Source organism: Aulonocara sp. 'chitande type north' Nkhata Bay, linkage group LG23, assembly GCF_057382095.1.
Source record: "Aulonocara sp. 'chitande type north' Nkhata Bay isolate Kocher_YH1m ecotype deep benthic linkage group LG23, A_spYH_male_GT1.1, whole genome shotgun sequence".
NCBI lineage: Eukaryota > Metazoa > Chordata > Actinopteri > Cichliformes > Cichlidae > Aulonocara > Aulonocara sp. 'chitande type north' Nkhata Bay.
Genome location: NC_141365.1, coordinates 12,710,595 through 12,733,540, shown reverse-complemented (window position 1 = coordinate 12,733,540; position 22,946 = coordinate 12,710,595). Strand labels below are relative to the sequence as shown.

General features: G+C 43.7%; 1 protein-coding gene across 1 annotated transcript in view; it reads left to right on the top strand.

The window, feature by feature from the left end:
* Nucleotides 1–22,946, top strand: part of sema6bb (sema domain, transmembrane domain (TM), and cytoplasmic domain, (semaphorin) 6Bb) — a 134,719-nt gene that overhangs the window by 53,836 nt on the left and 57,937 nt on the right. The window contains exons 2-5 of the mRNA XM_086282258.1: nucleotides 5,546–5,673; nucleotides 6,870–6,984; nucleotides 15,973–16,033; nucleotides 16,180–16,242. Of these exons, the coding sequence (XP_086138384.1) occupies nucleotides 5,565–5,673; nucleotides 6,870–6,984; nucleotides 15,973–16,033; nucleotides 16,180–16,242 (348 nt within the window). The 5' untranslated portion in view covers nucleotides 5,546–5,564. The remainder of the gene's footprint in view (nucleotides 1–5,545; nucleotides 5,674–6,869; nucleotides 6,985–15,972; nucleotides 16,034–16,179; nucleotides 16,243–22,946) is intronic.

Here is a 22,946-nt window from a genome sequence, read left to right as displayed (position 1 = left end):
AACGAGATGGTAAAGGGAAGAAGAAAAGTTGGACCGAGGAGAGGAGGAAGCGAGAGCCATGGCAACGGTAATAAGTGACAAAAGCATTTCAGAGCATATTAACGTCTTCATTTGATGAGGAGGTGTTCTATTTGCATGCAAAGTACCGAGACCCCTGCAGCAGAGGGTCAGTATCTATCTATAACCAGCATCCAACTCGACACTCCCCGTCTGAGTGTTTCCTCTTCTCTTTCAAGTCTGAGTTCTTGAGTCCTTATCAGATCGGCATTAGTCTTCATTAGGGCTTTGCTTAAGACTGTAGATATCATTGATTGGCTGGTGATTTGTTATATAAGTCGGCCACAGAGGAAATCATTCACCCCGTCCCCACCTTTTTGACAGCTTGAAAATGACCTGCCTAAAAACCCAATCGAATCGGTCTGAGACGGCGTTTGAGTCGCACAGACCAACGACTCTGTGGAAACTCAGCTGTGCTGCTGAGTTGAGAGCACTCGGACTTACTGTAAGCTTGACCAGCTAATGTTTGCGTTTTTCCTCCACAGTTGTCATTTGCTATCTGTGTTAACTATTTGGCACCCAAGAAGGGCTTTTGGGATTGTTCCCACAATCCAGCTCAGTCCCTGTATTTATTTATGTGTCACAACATTGGAACAGTACCCCCGCGGTGCAAGAGCTGACAATTTTCCACTGACAGTGTAGTTTGGGTTTTTTTTGTAATCCAGGGAGTCCACACGATGTGCCAACTGCAATATGACTTCAGTGACATCTACTGCCATTTTAATTTTAAACACGGAGCGCTATAGCACCCTGGGGTTGAATGTTTCGGATTAGTGTCTCCTACAAATGGCAAAATGTATATGTGACTTGTAGTATGCTTGGTTCAATGATAATGGCATAGCACTGTACAGCTTGCATCATGCAGCGATGCTGCTGAATGGACTGGCTGTTGCCATTTGTCATAATTACGGAGATGCTTTGGCTCAGAACCATTTGCATGTGTACACACACACACACACACACACACACACACACACACACACACACACACACACACACACACACACACACACACACACACTTACTTGGTTTAATACTGGTGTACCTACTTATTCTGCTGTCCAATGAAATTGTATAGCCCTGGGTGTCTAATTATACTAATCGAATGCATACCGCCTGGCATTTATTCATACATTATTAATAGCAGAAACAATAGAATCTCTGATTGGATATACTGGCTTCCTGACTTCTCATCTTCTCCCTGTTTCTTACTCTTTCCCACTTATCTCCCACTCCATCTCTCTCTTTCTCTCTACCCCATGACCTCCTTTCTTCTCCCTCTGACTCTTTTCCCCTTCGTCTCCCGTAATTTGCTTGTGGGCGTTGAGTAATTAGCATTCCTTTCACTTTTATTCTGATGTCAGTGCGGGGAATTTGAGAAATGTCCCATAAAGATTATATGTCCCGATAAGGTTATGTCTGAGACTCCATTAAAGAGATGAGCTGCACAATGGCTGCTTGTATCCTTTGGGAAAAAGAGGGCGTGTGTAGGAGAGAGACTGACGGTGACTACAGACCGAGGCTCGTGCAGCCTTTTCTCTTTCATTAACACAAACATTACAGTGAACTAACTGCTGGTTAGTTTTACCAAAACCTCCACAACCTCGTGTACTGTGCTGTCCACTGAAATGCTGATGATGTTTAGGTTACCACATAGGTACTCGCATGATTGTAGACCAACTTTTAGCAGCAGTAAGTTGCAGCGATGGTTTTCTGTGTGAATTTATCTCTCACATTATTGTGGAGGACATCTGGGAGATGCTTCTTCACAGCGTTGCTTCAGCTCGTTGAGGTTTGCAGCATTCGTTTATGCGCAGGTCCCTGAAGGTCCACCACCAGCGATTCTTTGTCAGCCGTTGTGTTTGAGGTTTGCTGCTGTGTGCTGGGATCTTTGTCCTGTTGATGACCCAGTTTAGTCCAAGCTTTAGCCTCGCATTTAACTCTAGAACTCCAGATATACAGAGGAGATCATTCACTTGAGTTTCATTTATATAGATCAGACCATCCCTCCACCACCGTGCTCACAGTCAGTATGAGGTGTTTGGTTTTCTCCAAATGTGCTGCTGTGCATCATGGACAAACAGGTCCACTCTGGTTTGTAGGTCCAAAGGACATCGTTCCAGAAGTCTTGCGTTTTGTACAACTCTAAGCCGTGCTGTCGTGCTTATTTTAGAGCAGGGGTAACAACTCCAGGCCTCAAGGGCTGGTGTCCTGCAGATTTTAGACGGCACGATCTGATATCCTCGTGTCGGTGTTGGTCCCACATCATCATAATAAATGTTGTTCCAGGTTCAACATTGCAAGTGACCAATCACATTGTTGTGATGTCATACTTTTGCGACTTCGGAAAAAAACGCCGTAAAAAAAAATCTACTTAACTTGTGAGAAACCGCCTCTGTCCGCTGATCCAGCAATTTGAATTCTTTGCATTTCAGGATACTGTTCTTTAATAAACGGTAAACATTATACATATTGTCCTTGCAAAATTGGAATTTCATAAATGAATGAAGCCCTTGGCTTGCAAAAGTATTATGTCACAACAATGTGATTGGCAGTGTTGGTCAAGTTACTTGAAAAAAGTAATCAGTAACTAATTACTGATTACTTCCCCCCAAAAGTAATCCCGTTACTTTACTGATTACTTATTTTCAAAGGTAATTAATTACTTAGTTACTTAGCTACTTTTTAAATACACGATTTACAACCTGAATAGGTGATAAAGCGATAGATCTTTCAGCCCAATTCTACTTTTTCTACATAATCCATCATACAAAATGTAATCTAATGGAAAAGTCTCTTCTTTTTTTTTTTTTAACTTGTTTTATTAGTTTTAATCTTTTAACTTTATGCCTGAAGCAAAAATGTAATTATATGCAAAATTCTCTGACTGGAAGAAATTTGTTTTATATTTAAACCTATTTTCTGCACATTCCAGCAAATAAAATATATATATTTTTTGTGTTTACACTCAGTCTTTCAAATAGATGCAAATAAAACACATCAGAAAATAAATAAAATCAAAGACTAGCGGCCCTTTTGCTCTATTTTCACCTGTAAGGCAGGAGTGGGGTATGCGGAGGTTTACCGTGGTGCAGGTGTGCTGCAGCGGTCAGTGGAAGAATCCGCGAGTTTCTCTGTGAGTTTCCCATTACGTGGTAGCGCACTCGGTGCTTGCTTGGAAGTTTAGGGGAGTTTTTTCGCTGTAAAAAGAAGTTTTCTTCCCACACACAACGGACACTAATGTTTTTGTCACTTTTAATGAAATCAAACTCAAAGTAAGGTCAGTACTTCCACGCTTTAAACGCTGCACGCTCATACTCTCTCCCGCACTCGATATATTATCCATTGTTGATCTGCACACAGCTGTTGTCACGAACATCGCACTTGCTTACGTCACTGTCATGAGACATTCTTGCAAAAAAAATCACGGTTTTAGTAACGCAGTAACGCAGTAACGCAGCGTTCCTATGGGAAAGTAACGGTAATCTAATTACCGTTTTTGCAATAGTAATCCCTTACTTTACTCGTTACTTGAAAAAAGTAATCGGATTACAGTAACGCTTTACAAGTAACGCGTTGCTGCCCATCTCTGGTGATTGGTCACTTGCAATGTTAAACCTGGAACAACATTTATTATGATGATGTGGCCACAACACCAACACGACGATATCAGATCATCCTTTTAGATCTCACCCGGTCAACGCACGTGAATCAAATAACTAGTTCATTACCAGGCCTCTGGAGAACTTCAAGACATGTTGAGGAGGTAATTTAGCCATTTAAATAAGCTGTGTTGGATCAAGGACACATCTAAAACCTGCAGGACACTGGGCCTTGAGGCCTGGAGTTCCCCCACCCCTGTGTTAGAGAGCAGAGTTTCTCTGGTAACCCTTCCAAATAAGCCACACTTGTTCAGTCTGTTTCTAATTGTACTGATGATGAATGTTAAGTTTAACAGGCTGACTGAGGCCTGTACAGTCTCAGATTGAGTTCTTATTTCTGAGTAGTGCACAGATGTCTCCTTCTAGGAAGACTGCGTTAACACATACAGACCAACAAACTGCAGACGCTGCTTTTATAGAGGTGCTCACACTTAATCAAGTGAATTTGATTAGCAGGGCTTTCTGTATCACATGACTGCAGGTTTTTGGAAATGTAGTATTTTTTTATTTGCTGGTGTTAGTGTATGCATCACATTTGTCATGATTGTGGTTTGAGGAGGTTTGTTTGGCACTGGCAGAGGGGAAGAGGTGATGCTCACGGTCACCTGAACTGAGGCGTGATGAGTTTTTTAACAGGGAATGATGCACTCAAGTTACTCTAGTAAAAGTCAGCGATAAAAACATGGAGGTGGAAATGAGCATCACCGATGCCCTTTGATGGAAACAACAGCAGATATAACAACACTGTACAGTCAGCGTTACACCATGCGCGCCTGTGACCACAGGCAAATGTTAAAGCATTTTGCATAAAGAAATCCAGATTCAAATGTCAGGTGTTGTTAGATGTTGCAATTGTGCATCACTGTAAAAGAAAATGCTTTGTGTTTGCAGTGGTGGGGGTGGAGGGGACTGCCTCCCTGCGAGATTTTCAAAGCAAATGATGCCATGAGATAAGTGTGGAGCTGTGGGGCTTTGTAAATTGCCGTGTTTCTGTGGAATTCCTTTGAAAACACAATTTATTGCAAGGCAGGAAATTTACTATAATTACAGATGAGTCAGATCTTAAGACTATAACAACTTTATAAAGTTCTCTCTGGCAGCTCAGTCTCACAAACAGAGATGGGGGGGGGTAGCCAGCTCGTCATACCTTTTGAGGTTTGCGGTTTAAGTCGATATCAATTCTGAGTGCTTTCCTCCTTCAAGGCTAAGTGCTGGAGCCATCGTTTTGCAGATGGATTGTGTAGGCTAACTTCATTTGGGTATCATTTGTATTTCCACATGAATTACGTTCTAGACCTACAAGTCTCGGTGTTGCCCGGTGAAAAATGATTTGCGTCACTGGAAAGCATTTCATTTAAGTAAACCACCACTTCTCTTTCTCTCTGTCTCTCATACTGGATAATACGTGACGCGTATCGAGCCTGTCTCTCTCCCTTTATGCCCACAGAGGGTTTTATCGATCGGTGTATGGGACATACGTTGTCCTCTGTCTTTGACAGGATGTCAACCTCTCTTTTTCCTCTGATGTCTCTTTCCCGTAGGATTTGGATGTGTCATTGTGATGTGATGTTTGATGTGGTGATGCCACAGTGAGAGGTGGCTGACTGGACACTTCTCCTGGAGTGGATGTATTTAGTATTTTAGTATTTATTTATTTATTGTCATTGTGACTTAATCCGTCACCCTGAGCAGATGTTTATCTCCCCTCCCGACAGGACGGAGACGCAGATGCTGTGTGAATACAAAGATGAACTCGAGAGAACTAGCCTGCTAGTGAATGTGTCTACCACACCTCACCCGAGTTCTCCCTTTTTCTATTTCCACAGACTCTGCAGTTGGGTTGCTATGGCAGCTGTGGCCCCTTCCTACTTCTTCCTGCTGTGTTGGCTGCTGCGAACGGCTAGCTCGGCTTTCCCGGAGGAACCAGGGCCCCTGAACTTCATCCCTACAGAAGGTTTGACCCCTCGCTTTCTCGCTCCTACTCCCTTTTCCTCCGTTGCATTTCTCTCACCCACGACATGATGTGAAGTGTTGGGTTACAGCCAAATGCGCATGGTGATGAATGAGGGGGGAGGCTACGGCGAAGGGTTAAGGTCACGATGGTGGCTGTGGAGATTTCACACAAAACGCGTTGAAGCGTGGGGTCACGCTCGGGAATGAGACTGAAGCCGTGGAAGGGGCTCTCGCATTCGTGACTTTCCCACACATGAGCTCAGACCCTTGAGAGATACGGCCCCTCGAACGCTCAGACTCTGTGGCTCCGTATCGGCTCTGCAGTCTCCGGCTTAGCCCTGATCTAGATTGACTGCAGTTCAATAATATTGACCGGTGGTTTTCCAGCTAAGTCCAGGCCCTTCTTTGTATATCAATAATGAACAGCTGAGCGTAGACGTGTCTGACTACTGGGTGCTGCCTATTGGCTAGGCTGCAGTAGACCCAACAGCTGTGGTTTACAGCAGGTATAAGTGGAAACAGAAGTCAGAGGCCCAATCACAGCGGGTCAGAGTGATGCAGAAACCGGAGCAAAGATAAGACATACAGGATAGGAATGAAGTAGAAGAAGAAAAATATAGAAATGAAAAGAAAAAAGCAGACTGTGCTGAGCACATGAAATAATATCAGATAGAAATATACCAGCTTTCCTTAGAAATCTGTGGTACAGCATGACTGGAAATGTTTTATTGCTTCCATCTTCGGTTCCCTTCCTCTTCCTCGATGTACAGCACTGATCATTTACCTTTCTGATATTTGTTTCTGTCTTTTTGAATTATCCGAATCAGCCGGCAGAACATGCATTGCCAAACTTGTCAACAAAAGGCTGCATGTAAATGAACAATCCATCAAAAGTGAATCTCAATCAGCCAACAAACAAAAACTTGTGAATATAATGACATATGAGGTGCAGATCAGACATCTTTCATTTTCAGATTATTTGTCTACGCTCCCCTCCGTGTCTCGGTACATTTAAAGTAGCGCGTCAGCTGTGCTTTCAAATGCAGATCTCAAATGCTTTCTCCACTTCACCTTGAATACCTGTTACTGAGGCTGAACTGTCAAAACAAACTAACACAAAACCACTTTTATGCTGAGTACTTTTGGCAAAGATGGATGTCCGTTTCAGAGAAGCCATTCTGTTTGATTTTCTGACAGTGGTGAGAAGATACCCCGTGTTTCTGGGCCGACCGCACAAAACGTGGCTGAGACAAGAGCCTCTGCACGTCCAGAGGATCCTGCAGGTCAATCGGACGCTCTACATCGGAGCGAGGTACGCGACCCACACACACATGCAGACACACGTGTAGATGTACCAATTGGGCCTGTACCTGCTGCTAGGTGAATAACTGGTTATGTCTTCATTGTGGCACCTGTTAGTGGGTGGATATATCAGGGAGCAGGTGAACGTTTTGTCCTCACAGTTCGATGTTAGAAGCAGGAAGAATGAGCAAGTTTGAAAAAAGGCCAAACTGTGATGGCTATATGACTTGGAGCTTATAAACTGCAGGTCTTGCAGGGTCTTCTCGGTCCGTAGGGGTCAGTATCTTTTAAAAGTGGTTCAATGAAGGAACAGAGGTGAACGGTGCTCCTTGATCACTGTGGATAATGTGCTGAAAGCAAGAATTGTTCAGGAACGATTGAGGAGCACAACGTTGCTTTTGAGGTGTCGACTTGGCTTCTAAATTCCCCAGATCTCAGTCCGATCCATGGAGACTCCACCTCGCAACTTTTGCACACCTTGATGGTCATAATGTTATGCCCGATCAGTGTATATACTAATGTACATTATGTCACTTACCTGGGGTTTTAAAATCTCTTGGACTGCCTGTTATCACCAGAGATGGGCAGTAACGCGTTACTTGTAACGCGTTACTGTAATCCGATTACTTTTGTCAAGTAACGAGTAAAGTAAGGGATTACTATTGCAAAAACGGTAATTAGATTACTGTTACTTTCCCATAGGAACGCTGCGTTACTGCGTTACTAAAACCGTGATTTTTTTTTTGCGAGAATGTCTCATGACAGTGACGTAAGCAAGTGCGACGTTTGTGACAACAGCTGTGTGCAGATCAACAGTGGATAACATATCGAGTGCGGGAGAGAGTATGAGCGTGCAGCGTTCAAAGCGTGGAAGTACTGACCTTTGAGTTTGATTCCATTAAAAGTGACAAAAACATTAGTGTCCGTTGTGCGTGGGAAGAAAACTTCTCTTTACAGCGAAAAACCCCCTAAACTTCCAAGCAAGCACCGAGTGCGCTACCACGTAATGAGAAATTCACAGAGAAACTCGCGGATTCTTCCACTGACCGCCGCGGCACACCTGCACCACGGTAAACCTCCGCCTACCCAACTCCTGCTTTACAGGTGAAAATAGAGCAAAAGGACCGCTAGTCTTTGATTTTTATTTATTTTCTGATGTGTTTTACTTGCATCTATTTGAAAGAGTGAGTGTAAGCACAAAAAAAACTATTTTATTTTATGTGCTGGAATGTGTAGAAAATAAGTTTAAATGTTAAACAAATTTCTTCCAGTCAGAGAATGTTGCATATAATTACATTTTTGCTTCAGGCATAAAGTTTAAAGATTAAAACTAATAAAACAAGTTTTAAAAAGGGACTTTTCCATTTGATTACATTTTGTATGATGGATTATGTAGAAAGAGTAGAATTGGGCTGAAAGAGCTATCGCTTTATCACCTATTCAGGTTGTAAATCGTGTATTTAAAAAGTAACTAAGTAACTAAGTAATTAATTACTTTTAAAAATAAGTAATCAGTAAAGTAACGGGATTACTTTTGGGGGGAAGTAATCAGTAATTAGTTACTGATTACTTTTTTCAAGTAACTTGACCAACACTGGTTATCACTATATGTGTTACCAAGTAACTCACATCGCCAAGCGCCATCGTCGATGTAATGACCAGACACATCACGGAAAGTGAGTGACATTTGGTGACTTCACATGTGTGAAACATACACTCCTGACTCAAAGTGAGCAAGTTTAACTTCAGCTGTGTCCAGACAGGAAGCGAGAAGCAGCAGCCTGGTTAACCCTCCGTATCCCAGTGGCATTCCATTTGCATGAGAATTCCTAAATTTGCCTAAAGAACTACAGAAAAGCGTCCATGTTTTCATTTAGAAAGAAAAAATAGCTCTTTCAGTTTTCATCATGTCTTTCTCATTATCTCTTTCTCATCCTCTTCATCTTCCTCCTCCACCACTGCTCTCATCTTCCTCATCTCCACCTCATCCTCTTCCTCCTCACCTGAAGCGTCATCTCCAGAGCCGAAGTCAGAGATTTAACCTAAGGCAACATGCAGATTAGACACATGACCTTCCGGCTTCTATACCACAGACAAAGAATTGGCTATAACAACAATAGCTGGTTCTAAGCTCATGTTATTCCAGCTAATGTTGGACTGGAGTTTCCTAAAAATCATACGTTCCCTCTGATAAACAGTTTCACTGCTTTAAGAGTTTGTTAGATCCAAAGTTAGATCCGTGTCTAACTTTCATGACAAGGACGGATTTCGCGTCACCGACTCATCGACCCAATTTGTACTCCTGGAGAGGTGGATGCTTCACCGCCTCCTACTGATGCTGGCGAGAGCATTTGAGCTGACCTGGGCACCATAAAATATTTAACGTACACATATCAGTTTTTATTCCCAATTTATTGTTAAATAAATTATACACAATATATTTTGTACAATATATTTAAATTCATAACCAGTAGAAGAAACTCAACCACTATGAGGTGCAGAGTTTCCACAACTTCAAGGAGGTAGATACGAACAAGCAGCTGGCAATACCAAACAGCTGAAGCAACCACCAGTGAGAGTGCAGGGCAGTGCTGGACACGTGACAGCGTGGTGAATGGAACAGATGGTTAGCTAAACAACCGGCACCTGAAATGTCTGCGAGCACCCAGAAGCCACAAGCGAATCGCTCCCCATGTGGATACTCCTTAGTGCGAACGTCAGGATTCATCTCAGAGGAAATGTGCAAGTACAGCTGAGGCTGAAATACTCCCAGATGTTACATCAACACACGCAAAAAAGTCAATAGTTTTTGACCCGTGAAACATGGCACCACAAAGCCCAGGATGTGTAGCCTGTGGGACCTGCTTGGACCATTAGCCTTTCTTTAATAAACTTTGTCTCTTGAGAGACTTAAAGAGACTCTGTGGATCCTGAGCGATCAGCCAAAAGTATCAGGAGACTAGCTTTTAGTAGCCTCGAGTCCACTCGCACAGCATAGGAACATAAATACTGAAGAACTGGTGACATTTGGAGAATGACGGCAGAACATGACCAGTAAAACATTAGCTAAAGAGATGTGAGAACTGATGTTTTTAGAACACTTGTAAAATTTTCTATATCGATTATTTTATTTACTTCTTTCCAGAATATGACATTTTCTTCATTATAACCATTAATGCCAACCTCACACTGGTCAAAAAACACTTACATTACCATTCCCTATTAAATCGATTAGCTTGTTTATGTACTGGTTTCACACGAGCCAATTAAACAGTAAATACACTGACATTCACAGTATATTATACTTTCATTTTGTATATTTAGAGCACTCTAAGACACACACGCATTTGTACAGCACTTTATGTTATGTTTTCACACTTTTATCCATCACACACACTTGACCATGGACTGGAAGAGTGGATGACCTGCTCCACGTCCACAGCCACCGCCACCCCCGATGTGTAATTATTAAACAGCATATGTAATTTTCAGTCATCGGTTCCTCCTGAAATGTCTCGCCTTTCAAATGCAACACATAAAACAACACTGTCAAACACGCTGCACCTGATTCTGCGATACTGTTATAATGACAGCTTGGACACACACACGAAGTTAGTAAGGAGTAATTGAGATTAGCTTGCTCGCAGGGTAATAAGCGTCTCCCCTCAGGTTTTAGCATGTATTATTAATCTTCCAAAAGAAGTTTATTGACAAATAAATTAATAGTTACAAGGCAGACCTCTGAGTTAGTAGGAACCTGGCAGACTGGCACAGCTGCTTCGTGTTACTCTGACATCTGTTAGAAGAAAACATGTGTGACAGCAACACGATGCCACCACGGTAGCAGTTCTCCTTCTCAAACAGGAACTTTAGAACTGAGCACATGGAAACGTTATGTAGGCCTGAGCGGAATAGCCTTGCAGCCATGTTGAAAAGATAACCACGAGCCACGGCGTGCTGCGTGCCATCTGTAAACATTAAGACAGAAAGATTGAATGCATGTTATCGTTTTATTACTAGCGTGTTCCTTTAGCTGTCGCTCTCTTCTGTGGAGTAGCTGCATGTGAGGGCTGATATTTGACCTGACAAATATCAAGTTGAGTGATTTCTAGTTTGTTCTCCGTGTGATGATGGTCCCCATATGCCTGTCAGTCTGCTGAAGGCAGTGATCCTGAACAGATAGTAGCCCCGGTGGTCAGAAAGGCCGGAAGCCCAGTCTCCTCACCTGCGCCACTGCTGTGCAACATCTGGTTCTCCACCGACGCCATTCAGGAGCCGACCTGAAGCAACCGTGCTAAAAAAAAGAGCATGCACGTTAAGATTTACTGTCCATGTTGTCCAGAAAGTAACACAGTTTGAAACATCCCGAAAGAAGGAGACAGTTAGTTTCTACATATGGTGCTGATTATTTGCTGTAGTGGAAGGAAGATTGAAGCGGTTTCCAATAAGAGACGCCGCTGTCCTCCAGGAAATGACCCAGTCTCCTGCCTCCAGCAGGCCTAACTTCACTGCTGAGACTCGGTAGTAAATATATCAAACTATGTAGCTTGGTTCCAGCCATTCTGTCTGCACCGGGAGGATCTATAAGCACACATATGCACACGGTCGGGCAATAAAACTTCCCTCAGACAACTATAGCTACTGCAGTCTGAAGGTCTGCTTTATAACAAGCGGCCATGAAACACTTAAAAAATTAATTTGAATTTACAGCTGTAGAAATTGTTCCTGAACAGGAGGAGAAATCTGATCTGAATGTCAACCAACCGGATGATGAGAAAATACTAAGCTTACAGGCGGGGCAGCGGGGGAGGCAAGCAGAGAGAAAGTTTCGAGACTATATTTCTATCTTTTTGTAAGTGGCTAATAGTGTTTGTGGCTTCCTGGTGGTAAACGATCAGCCTGGAAAGAAATAGATCCATGTGCAAACGCATTTGTGAACCAGAGACGGCCCAGCAGGGTGACTGAGTTTTAAAATGTACACTGTATGAATAAGTACCTGTGGTGGCAGGTATGACTGCCAAAAGCTTCGACAGAGTGCGTGGCCTGATAAGACGCCTCACTCATCCCCAAATCCTGTCGCCATTAGCATAGTTGCTCCTCTGACTGCAAGCACTGCTAAATCCCTGCCCCAGACGCCCGCTGAGAGCTGCTACCTCTCCGTGTCCTCTTCCCATCCCCGCTAAATGAAAGTAAACTCTGTATTTGACTGGTGCCAAGTGGAGTAAGAGTCTTGCTGCGTTAAGCCCCATTTCATTGCTGTTAAGACGAGCAGCTGTGGATCCTGTGGTCCTCAGCCCCGAGTCAGATCCAACAGGCAAATCCACACAAACATAAACCAATTGGAGAGTTTACCAATTGACAGCATGACTGAAGGAATGACTCAAACTCTTGAATAACTGTTCCACTTGTAAGATGTTTGTGCCGTCAGTCTGTGTGCGTGTAGGCGTGTATGTGTGTGTGCGCGCATGTTTTATCTGCACATTCTGCATTACCTGGAGTGGGAAGTGATAACTTGCTGCCAGTCTGGATGTTTTTTACTGTGTTAGCCCGCTAATGTGACTCTTGAAGGTCAGTTGGCTTGTGGCAGTCAGACAGGGAGACACTCTACTGAGGCCGGAAGGGAAAGTTTAGTATGTAAAGCAAGCAAGCAATTTATTTATGTAGCACTTTCAGACCAATTCAGGCTGGAAACAAAGTGCTGTACACTTGACATGGCAAAAAAACCGGTACATTAAATTAAGTTTAAAATAAATAAATAAATAAAATTAAATAATAATAATTAAAATTAAATAAAAACAATAAAATAAGTGCATTAGATTAAATTATAGCAGGAAAATCACGATCAGACTGTGAAAAGCCAAGGAGTAAAATTGGGTTTTAAGTAGTGCTGTCAGCGTTAATCTCGTTAAAATGACGTTAACGGCATAACTGCTCGTTAACCCATTGACGCCATGCAGTCCCACGCACGGGGCGATCCGCGATAACTCGCTAACAGAGATTTACCGCGTTAATGAGGTTATGGCTTTAACGTAATCTTAACGAGATTAACGCTGACAGCACTAGTTTTAAAAATGGACAATGAAGGGGCCTCACTAATGTGCAGAGGCAGGTTATTCCAGAGGTTAGGAGCAGCCATAGAGAAGGCCCTGTCCCCTCGGAGCTTCCTCTTGGACCCTGGTACCTCCAGGAGCAGCTCGTCAGCTGACCTGAGAACCCGGGGTAGGGCTGTGCGATATGACCAAAATCTCATATCCCGATATAAGAATTCTATCGTCCCGATAACGATATAAATCACAGAAATGTTTATTTTTTGGAACCTGGCGGCTCTTTTTTAATTCTCATCCGTAAATAATCTGCTCTTTCACGTGATTCAGTTTATTTTGAAAAGTCTCAACAGGATCTTGAGCTTTATTGTGAAAGGTTTATGTGGAACATAAACAAGCGGACACGCGATGGTGTGACCGTCGTTGTTGCTAACCGCAACGCATAAAAACAGGCGCTTGTCCGTCTGTAGTGTGGTTATATAAAATATAAGAGAAAGAGAGAACTTTAAGAAATGAATATAGCCACTACAGTGACCATCAAAAAGATGAAAAAATTATTGCCGTAAACAGTTTATTTTGCGACACCACGAAACAAAGATAGCGTAAAATGAAATGATAGACGTTTTTATATCGTCATCCGGTATATATCGTTATATCGAACAGCCCTACCCGGGGGTGAGTAAGGATGGCAAGACCGTTAAGCATTTAAAAACAAACTTTGGAATTTTAACATGAGCTCTAAGACATACAAGCCAGGTTTGGAGTAATGCGCTCTCTTTTGCAAGTTCTGGTAAATAAAATATATCTGTCGATGCCACTCACCCTAAGAGGCATTCAAACACCTCATCAGCAACCAGATATCAAATAAATGCCCAAACCTTGTTTTGAGCAGTTCTATTTGAGAACTGTTTCCTTTCTGCCAAACTGCATCTGCAGATTGTATCACTTTAGAGAAGAAGGCGCACAACTACCCATGACCCATGACCAGAGGCTCATGCTTAAGACTGAGGGTGTCGGTCATAGCAGAGCCATAATGTTATCTGCATGCTTATTTTGGCCGCTGAATATCCAAATGTCCTAAATTTAATTAAGGCCTTTGATCAAACTGTTGCTCTCTCAGTAAAATGCTGATGGCGTGCAGGATGTGGTCTGCAGATACCTGATGTCCCCTCTCTCGCATACTTACACCGGAGTCCTCTCAGTCATTAATGTCGGTGTCAGTTCCTCCATTTTTGTTCCTTCACTGCTGTAACTTCTGCTGCACGCTGGATTTTCACTCAGAAAAGCAGCACAATACTGCAGCTATGGCAAGAAAAAACATCGTTGTCCTTTATTTATCCAAGTAAAAGTCTCACTGAGATTCAAATCTCTTTTCTAAGAGAGACCTGGCCAAGAGGGCAATTTGAGAGGTCTCGACCTTCAGCCTGCTGGTGTTTGTAGAAAGTTCATGAGCTGGTTGAGTAAGAAAATAGTTTCGATTGAGCCTGTGTTGACTTTGAATTACCAGGTCAAAAGGTTTGGAGGCATTTCTAAAATAATAACTCCGGCACGTGGGTATCGTACACGTAGATGAGGCTACAAAGAGACACTTGTTGATTGTGCTCTCAGGAAAACCTATGAGGTGATTTGAAGGCTTAACACACATCTTGCAATATAAACGTGAACTCTTTTCACACCCTTAACTCCAACCTTATGTCACAAGCAGCACACAGAAACTGGCTAACGCGCATGTAAACAAAGAAAAGCATCCAGGCTTTGCGTCATTCGAACAACCTGAAGTGCAGAAGGAAAGAGAAGCAGCAGTGTAAATAATTCCTCATGGTCTGCACTACGAGAGACAACAGTGCTGGCTGCCAGCCCCACCGACTCGGAGGCCTTTTGCTGTATTCATCATGCCGAGACGATGCTGAAGCAGCCTGGATGAGATTACGTCTCACTCTCTCGCCCTCTCCGCTGATTTGAGGATGCTTAAACTTTGACCTGTTAAGCAGGGGTACACCAAGCCATTGTTTGGTGATTTTGCACTTCTTCACCACTTAACAATTCTCCCGCTCTGATGTGCTGAAAGGGCTGTAATATTCCGACACAGCAACAGGAAGTGAAGATAAATTATTCAGAAGAGGGGTGACCTGCTGGCTCTTGGCCTACCTGGGCTCTTATCAAGCATGCATTCTCACAGCCGCCTCTCTCGTTAAAATTAGATGCAAACACACACTCTCCAGCTCACATGAGCAAGCACTTGTGCGCCTCGCCTTCTGTGAAAGAAATTAGGAGAGTTCGTGCAGCACAGATGGAAGGTAGAGCTGGGTCAGAGATGGATCGATACTGCGGGACTAACATGGCTGTGGCAGATTTACAGATTAGCCACTTCAGAAGAAACCCATGCTTCAGATCCGTCCTGGCCCTCATCAATATGCAAACGTCAGCTGTTAGCTTCTTAGCCTAACTCTGGTTTAGGAGGCATTTTTCAAGGTTACTGCAAACAGCAGACTAAGAGTGCAAAAAAAGAAGTGTTTGGGAAGTCATGAATACATGCATGGTGTTAGGGTTTTGGACCACGTGTGGACAGCGTGTTGGGGCGTGAAAGCATCAGTGTAACAACTTGATTAAATCATCCATTAATTCAATTTTAGGACTAGAAAAGACTGATAAGCCAAATTTGGGGCCATTTTTCTGTATATATTGGGACAAACGGAAGACACTGTAAAGCTCTTCCTTAATCTCTGTTGCTCTTATGAACTTTAAATGAATAAACAGCATTTCTGTGTGTGTTTGCGTCACATAGCTGCGTGTGCTGTGGCTAAATTATACACAAAGCAAACACAGGTTACAAATGCAGATGATGTACTCGAGCTAGCAAAAGAATCCACGTTAGGAAGGAGCCGATGTTGCCTTGCTGTTAGCTCTGGATGGAGCTGTGCTGTCTAACTCCCTCTCTGTGTCTCCCTCTCCAGGGATGACCTTTTTCGTGTGGAGCTGGACACCACTGCAGGAGATGAGATGTTTTACAACAAGGTAAGCACCTTCTTAGCAGACACGCATGGCAGTTACAGCCTTTTAGGTACGCACGTCACTTGTCTCCAAGCTGGAAAATGTCATTTTCCACGAGAGAAATGCCAGGGTAAGCCGCAGCATTTATCCGTGTTTCATTTCATTTATAGAAAAGAACGTGGGAGTCAAACAAGAATGACATCCGGATCTGCAGGATGAAGGGCAAACATGAGGTGAGGCGGCGTCTGTCTGTCTTAATCATGCTGCAGAGTCTAAACATCCAACAGATTCAGACTAACTTTAGTCATGTTTGTGTCTTTATTTGCATCCAGTAATTCTCCTTTTAGCTCTGATTTTGTCTCCACTCCCTCCTGGGCAAAGTATCCGGCTCTTGAGCCGATAAATGCTCCGCCGTGTTTTCCAGCTCGACACTGAGCCTGCAGACCTGAGTACTGTGTGTTTGGGGAGGTTTATTCGCTAAAAGCTGCTCGCTGTGCCAGAGAACAGCATCGACCAGAAAAGTGACACTCGGCCGAAACAGTGGACAAGAAAATCAAAAGTACCCACTTAAAGACACAATAAATCTCAGTGGAGCAGCAGAATCAGGTGGCTCGGTCATTTTTAGAAGACTCTGTCACGTATAAATCATGTTGATATGATTTGATCACAGCAGCTGAAACGGCTCAATCGCTTTTCCAAACAACAGTAGCTCGTAATCCATAAAATCCGTAAAGGGATGATATTAAAAATGTATTTTATTGCTCTGTATGAACTATAAATGGTTGTAGCTGAAGGAGACTTTGGACATGCCTGGTTGGTGGATAGAAACTTGATTTTATTTTGCATTTTCTCTGTTTTTCACCACTTTTTTTCATATTCTCTGAACTGTTTGTCGTTTCATTTCGTCATTTGCATTTGCGGTAAATTGGAGTGAGTGGTGTCTCTCTGCAGCTTGAGTTGTTTTGCAGCACATGTGAGCTGCACAGTGGCACAAAGTCAGTAAAAAGCTGTTTAAATCAATCAGCTTCCTTTGAAAAATCCTTCAGCAAGGCTTCAGTTACACTGTCTCTGCACACATGTGCACACATGGGCACACGCTTTGCTCTCCTAAATTATGCCACGTTTTACCTTTTTTGCCTGGAGCCTTGGTTTCTCTGTGCCAGTCATCTGATTGTCAGCCCTGCTGGCGCAGCCTTAAGAAGGAGGGCTGTGACCACATATTATTGTCCCTGCTCATCCAAGCCGTCACTCACGAGCAAACGTGCACATCGATTGGAAGAGCACGCAACGTTAAACTCATCCCACCATCGTGAGTTAGGCCTGCAATCTGTGCCCTCGGAAAATGCAGGTGGGCGTCAGGAAGCCGAGGCGGTGAGGAGGGATGGGGTAAAATGTCCCTGCAGCCGGCGGCAGCCCACGCCTGAATACCTCTTATATCTCCGGCACACACACTCAGTCCTTGCTGCTGCTGTCTGCCGAACACACAAACATCACGTATTCAGTGTCTGCGTGTGTGGGTGTATGCAGCTGTGATGGTTGTGGTTGACAGGGGAAACATGGGCTCTGTCCCCTCCAGGCACACAAAAAATGACTTATTTAACACAGTGAGAGAACACCTGACATTAAATCTGTGTGAGACATCGCCAGACAGAAGCACAACGGAGAATAGTGGGACAGAGACAAAAAGCTCGCCACAGAGAAAGGAGGGGGCGAGTGTGGGTCCCTGTTGGCCGGCCCTGTGGAGAGCCGTGGGGCTGACTGAGATATGAAAGGTCTTCTTGCCCCTAATGACTGTGCTGCCTGGTAATGCTGTGAGTCACACGGCAATGTGAGGAAGATAAGAACACTGCCAGGTCCTCTCAGTCAGCTCTCTGGGCTCAGATGCATTTGAAAAGACGTGCGTGTGTGCGCGCGTTTGTGTGTCTGTGTGATTGCATCCAATCATGCACTCACTCCCTGACGGTACATCTTATATTTGCTGTTAAAATATGACTTGAACGCAGTTATTTTTGTTTCAGTAATTACACTGAAAACAGTACAATGAACATTTTTAATTAACCTCTGACAGTATTAACAAAGATGCAACATTTTGAAGGTTTTTCTTTTTGAACATATTACATATTCTGTTTCTGTTTTCTGCCAGAATAAGTACAATTATTATAATCACTCGTATTTAAAATGCATGTTTTAAAAATTCTGTAATTTTTTTAACCATGCAGAGGCTGCTTTACTGCCTAAGTAATGATATGAAGACATAGCAAAACCACTAACCAAACACGAAATAATTTGTGGCAAACCAAGAGCTTGATAAAGAGAATAGCAGCAGTATTTTTACAGTAAATGCAAACATCCATCCATAATATTTTCTTCCACTTATCTAGATCAGTGTCTTAGGGTGTCAGAGCCCATCGCAGCTGTCATAGAGAGAGAGGCCGAGTGTATCCCGTACAGGTCACCAGGGCTAACACCTGCAGCCAAATTAGAATCACCAGTTTACCTAACTCCATGCATGTCTGTGGGAGTACCTGGAGAAAAGCCTTGCAGACACAGGAGAACATGCAAACTCCTGATAGAAAAGCCCCAGACTGGATTTGAACCAAGGAGGTGACGGTGCTAACCACTGCACCTGCATGGCGTCCACCTGAGAGATCATTTATTGATAAAGTATCTCCATGTGAATTAGCATCGTTAAATACTGTGAAGTCCTGTACACACTGTGTCAGTTTGGGCTGTCCCAGACAGAAGACGACCAAGAATCATGATGACATCTTCAGCATCACAGTGAAAGCGGTTCAGGTCGGACAGATTTGATGGTCTTTGCAACCAAAATTCCCACCGTGTCACCGTGTTTGACTCTGTGTCTGTCGCTTTGACGCAGAAAAAGGAAAGTCTAGTTGTGTTGGGGTAGCAAAAGCTGTTTTACCGTTGTGTCCTTCAGCTGCTGAAACCACGCCGGTCGAGGAGGAGGAACGTGGAAGCAAATAGTGCAGGAGTAACGGCGGTGTGTTGTAGCCCATCATTTACAGCATTAAACCTGATGTCCTACCACAGTATATCGATGCCTTTGGATTGCAATAAAACTAATATTTACTGCTGAACTTGCACAGTGGTCACATGAACATGAATTCTTTTAGAAACTATTCTCACAGAGTCCACATCCTACGTCAGGGGTGGGCAATTCCTAACCTGCATGTCAAAATACGGAGAAATAAACAGATCTTTACATGTAAACGTGCAGAATGGAGTCCCTGTAAAGAGCCAAAGTGGGAACACGTTTTCTGGAGTGCATTTGATAAAATAGATAAATGGACACACAGAACAGGAAGTCTTTCCCAGGAAGTCCTCCAGCCACAGCGGAAACCCAAATTATTGGCTCAGAGTCATCAGACTATAGCTGCTGGACTATTAAACTTGAGTAAATAATTACAGCTGGTGTGCAATTGTGTGTTTTCTGCTTCATTCATTATGACTTTATTGAGCTGAAGGGCTGCTTGGAAAATTTGGGGATTTTTAGATTCTGCAAGGCGGCTTTTGAGCTCAGACAATTATGTTATTTAAAATGCACATATGATGCCACGATGATGATAAAATGTGCATCACAGTATCAATATGATCTTGTTATATCGGTCTCTGCAGTGTTTACTGAAGCACTTTTGCACTTGATTGCATCAGACCGCCGCGAGCGCGTTTCTTACCCCCTGTTGCCATTTTGATTATCATGCTGGAGGTCAAGGAGGATGCCTGAATATTTAACAAAAGAAGAGCCATTTCATGCATTAATGCATGGACACGGTGCAGAGGTTTGGGTAAACATGGATGAGGGATCATCAGCAACACTGTAAATCCTGTACATTTATACATGCCGTACTTTAAAGTCTCTCTCTGCTGCACCTTCCCTCCGCCTCACATTTCATTCTCTTTGTCTCTGTGGCTGCAGAGGCAGATAGAAGAGCGCGGTGCTGGAGGACTGTTGCTGCACCTTTGCTGGCAGCACGACAGGCCTTCTACACTAGATGTCATGCCTCTTATTCACGAGTGCTGTCGTGCTATCCAACAGCACACAATGTTGGCTTAGTTTGGTTCAGTGTGAACAACCACAGGCAGCATAACGAGGAGGTCTTCTCACCGCCGTTACGGTGCGAAAGGACCTTTTGTTTCTCACCTACCCGTCCACAAGCACAATCAGGACTCTGTTGTTTTACGTGCCTCCCTTATCCTCTCCCCCACACTGGTTCCCCTCCTCTCCTCCACTTCACCTCCTGAAAATGTCCCGTTCTGCTCGGGGGGACGGTTGTGTCAGATGTGATACATTCGCCACCTCATAATTGGTTTTGTAATTAAATGTTTCTGCTTGGTTGATCGCAAAGGACATAGTATCTCCCTAATTAGGCTGAAAATTCAATATCCTAATCCTTTCACCTTTTTTTCTTTTCCCGTGTTGACCAAGCTGCTGTCGATGAATGCAACAGTCGGCCTTGTTGTCACTCACTGCATATTCTACCCACATTAGATTTTCCTTTGTCCGCGCTTTCCGCTGTCTCTATCTCGCTCGTATTTGCCCTTTTGATTGTCTCTCGCTGCCATTCGCTCTCCTTATTTCCCTCTTTCCTTTCTCTCCTCACAAAAGCAAATCGCACGAGAGAGAGAGAGAGCACGATGCTGGGGGTGAGACGCTCCCCAGAGGTGGCTCTGTGCCAGTGTATCAGACTGTGGCAGCATGGGCATGTAGACGCAAACAAAGGCAATACTATATAGTAGATGCTTAAAGAGCGGCCAGGCATCATTATAAGCAGCACTTAGCAAGATTGTTTGATCAATATTGTGTTAATCGTGCTCTCAGAGGAGCTCTGGGTTTGCAGTCGTCCGACTGTTTCTGTGTAGAATCATCACAAGCTGTGGTTTTATTGCTTTTTCTCAGCTTAAAACGCTCCAGGTGGAGTCATCGTCATCTTTTTTTCCCCAACTGGCCAGTGTCTCGTGTTTCTGTGTATTTTGATTGTACTCAGCGTCCCAGGCCCCACACGCTGCTGTGGACTGCACTCGAGCTCATCACCAAACGTAGGACTTTTTAGGGTCAAAGACTGTGAATATGAAGAAAAGAAGGGTTCGTGGTGCCTTTGGTTTTCATGATGTTTGCAGCATACAGAATCACATTTAATTAGAATTAATCTGGTTTACGTGATCGTTTACTCAGCAGGTCTGCAGCTGGAGAGCTGTGCAAAGGTGATCCAGGTTAAGTGCTACGGTCAAAGATTGAAAAATGTGTGTGTGTGTGTGTGTGTGTGCTCGGACGACCCGGCGAGCTGTAGGTTTTTACTACGTTTCGGCTCGCTCTCTGCTCATTTATTCTTGTATCTCTATCATCTCACTTCTTCGTCCTGCTTGTGCGTGCTGTTTGTTTGTGGCCTGTGGTGTGTTCAGTCAGAATTACCATCAAACGCTAAAGAAGGGCTTCAGAGGGATGCGGATTAGCTTTAACATGCTGAGTAAGACCGCAGCACTCTGAACAGCACAGTGGTTCTAATTTGGTAACGCTGTTAATTTATCCTCCGCCCACATGCACACAAACATATACATACACTTTGTTCCTGCCACGAAGAGTCACTCTGTTTCCAGTCAGAATCGTGCATCGGGGATTTTTCTGGAAATGACAGACCTGTTGTTAATGAGTGGGGAAGAGGGTTCGCCAAGGCTTTGTGTGCGTGTGTGTGTGAGTGTATTGTGTATACAGTATATGTGTGTGGGTGAGTTCTGGCTCAATGGCGGCTCTTGGCAGAGCAGTGCTCTCTTCTCCCTGGTTGCTAACATCAGGGGACCAGCCAGGCATGTAATGGAAACTTTGGAGATTTAGAGGAGCAGCTTGCTAAATACGACCCCCTGATGTACTGCCTTAGATGGCTCCCATTGTACAAAACATTACTAAACCAGGTCATCGTGATAACTTATTATATTTTATGGGACTATGAAAACTGCTGTGGTTGCTCCTAAAACAGGAAAATGAGCAGAATATTTTACGACCCTTACCTGTTTTGTATTTTGGTTCGAGCAAAGATAGGAGTCTTTATTGTAGCTGGAGGTAAAACACCTTGTTCTTGAAGTTTGGAGTAAAGAGTGATCGTTAGGAAAAAAAACTCTGAGCTGAGGTTTATGCTGAGTGAAAAGGTTGTTATCATCGAAGACTGAGGGCTGAGTTCTGGACAATAGATGAAAAGCACATGCTGAAGGTGGAGCCTCCTCAGTTTTAATGGTGCTTGTTGTTGTGTTGCTGTGGATTCTCTGTGCGTGATTGCTTACAATTATTTTAAAGCTGGTGGATGTGCATATTTCTGTGTCTCTGAGGAAGAGGTTAGCTGTGCAGTGGGAAATGCACTTGCTCTGTCATCGTCTGCAGCGTACAGCTAGCCCGGCTAACATCTGCCTCAAGAGCGAGGAACTGATTAAACCCTGCTGTCTGCCAGCATCCAGTTGATATAAATGTACATTTGCATATACAAACATGTGCAAACACTTGTGCAGCATCTCTTGGTAGCTTTCCACACTCTCTTTTTTTCTCATTCCTCTGTAAATTTATCCCTTCATTGACAATTACGTCCATATTTGCACCAAGGCGTGTGCTCCTGTGTAACTCATCTGTGCTGCAGATTAATTTTTCAGAGCACAGGCAGCTCTGCCGCTGTCAGTAAGAGGAGCAGGAGAAGGAAGAGGAGGAGGAGGGCTGCAGTCGTCTGGGTCTCGGGAAGGCTTGCCAGCCAGCACAGGTGGCGTTTTGCCTGGATTCTACCCAGGGAGAGGGGATGCACAGAAAAGGGGAGGAGGCATCATACCGTACAGCACATGGGTTTATATATGATTGTTTAATTCACAGCGTGATCCTTTATAATAGGTTTGTTGTTTTTTTTATTTTAATGTGGAGCCCACAGTAAAACCTTAATCCTGC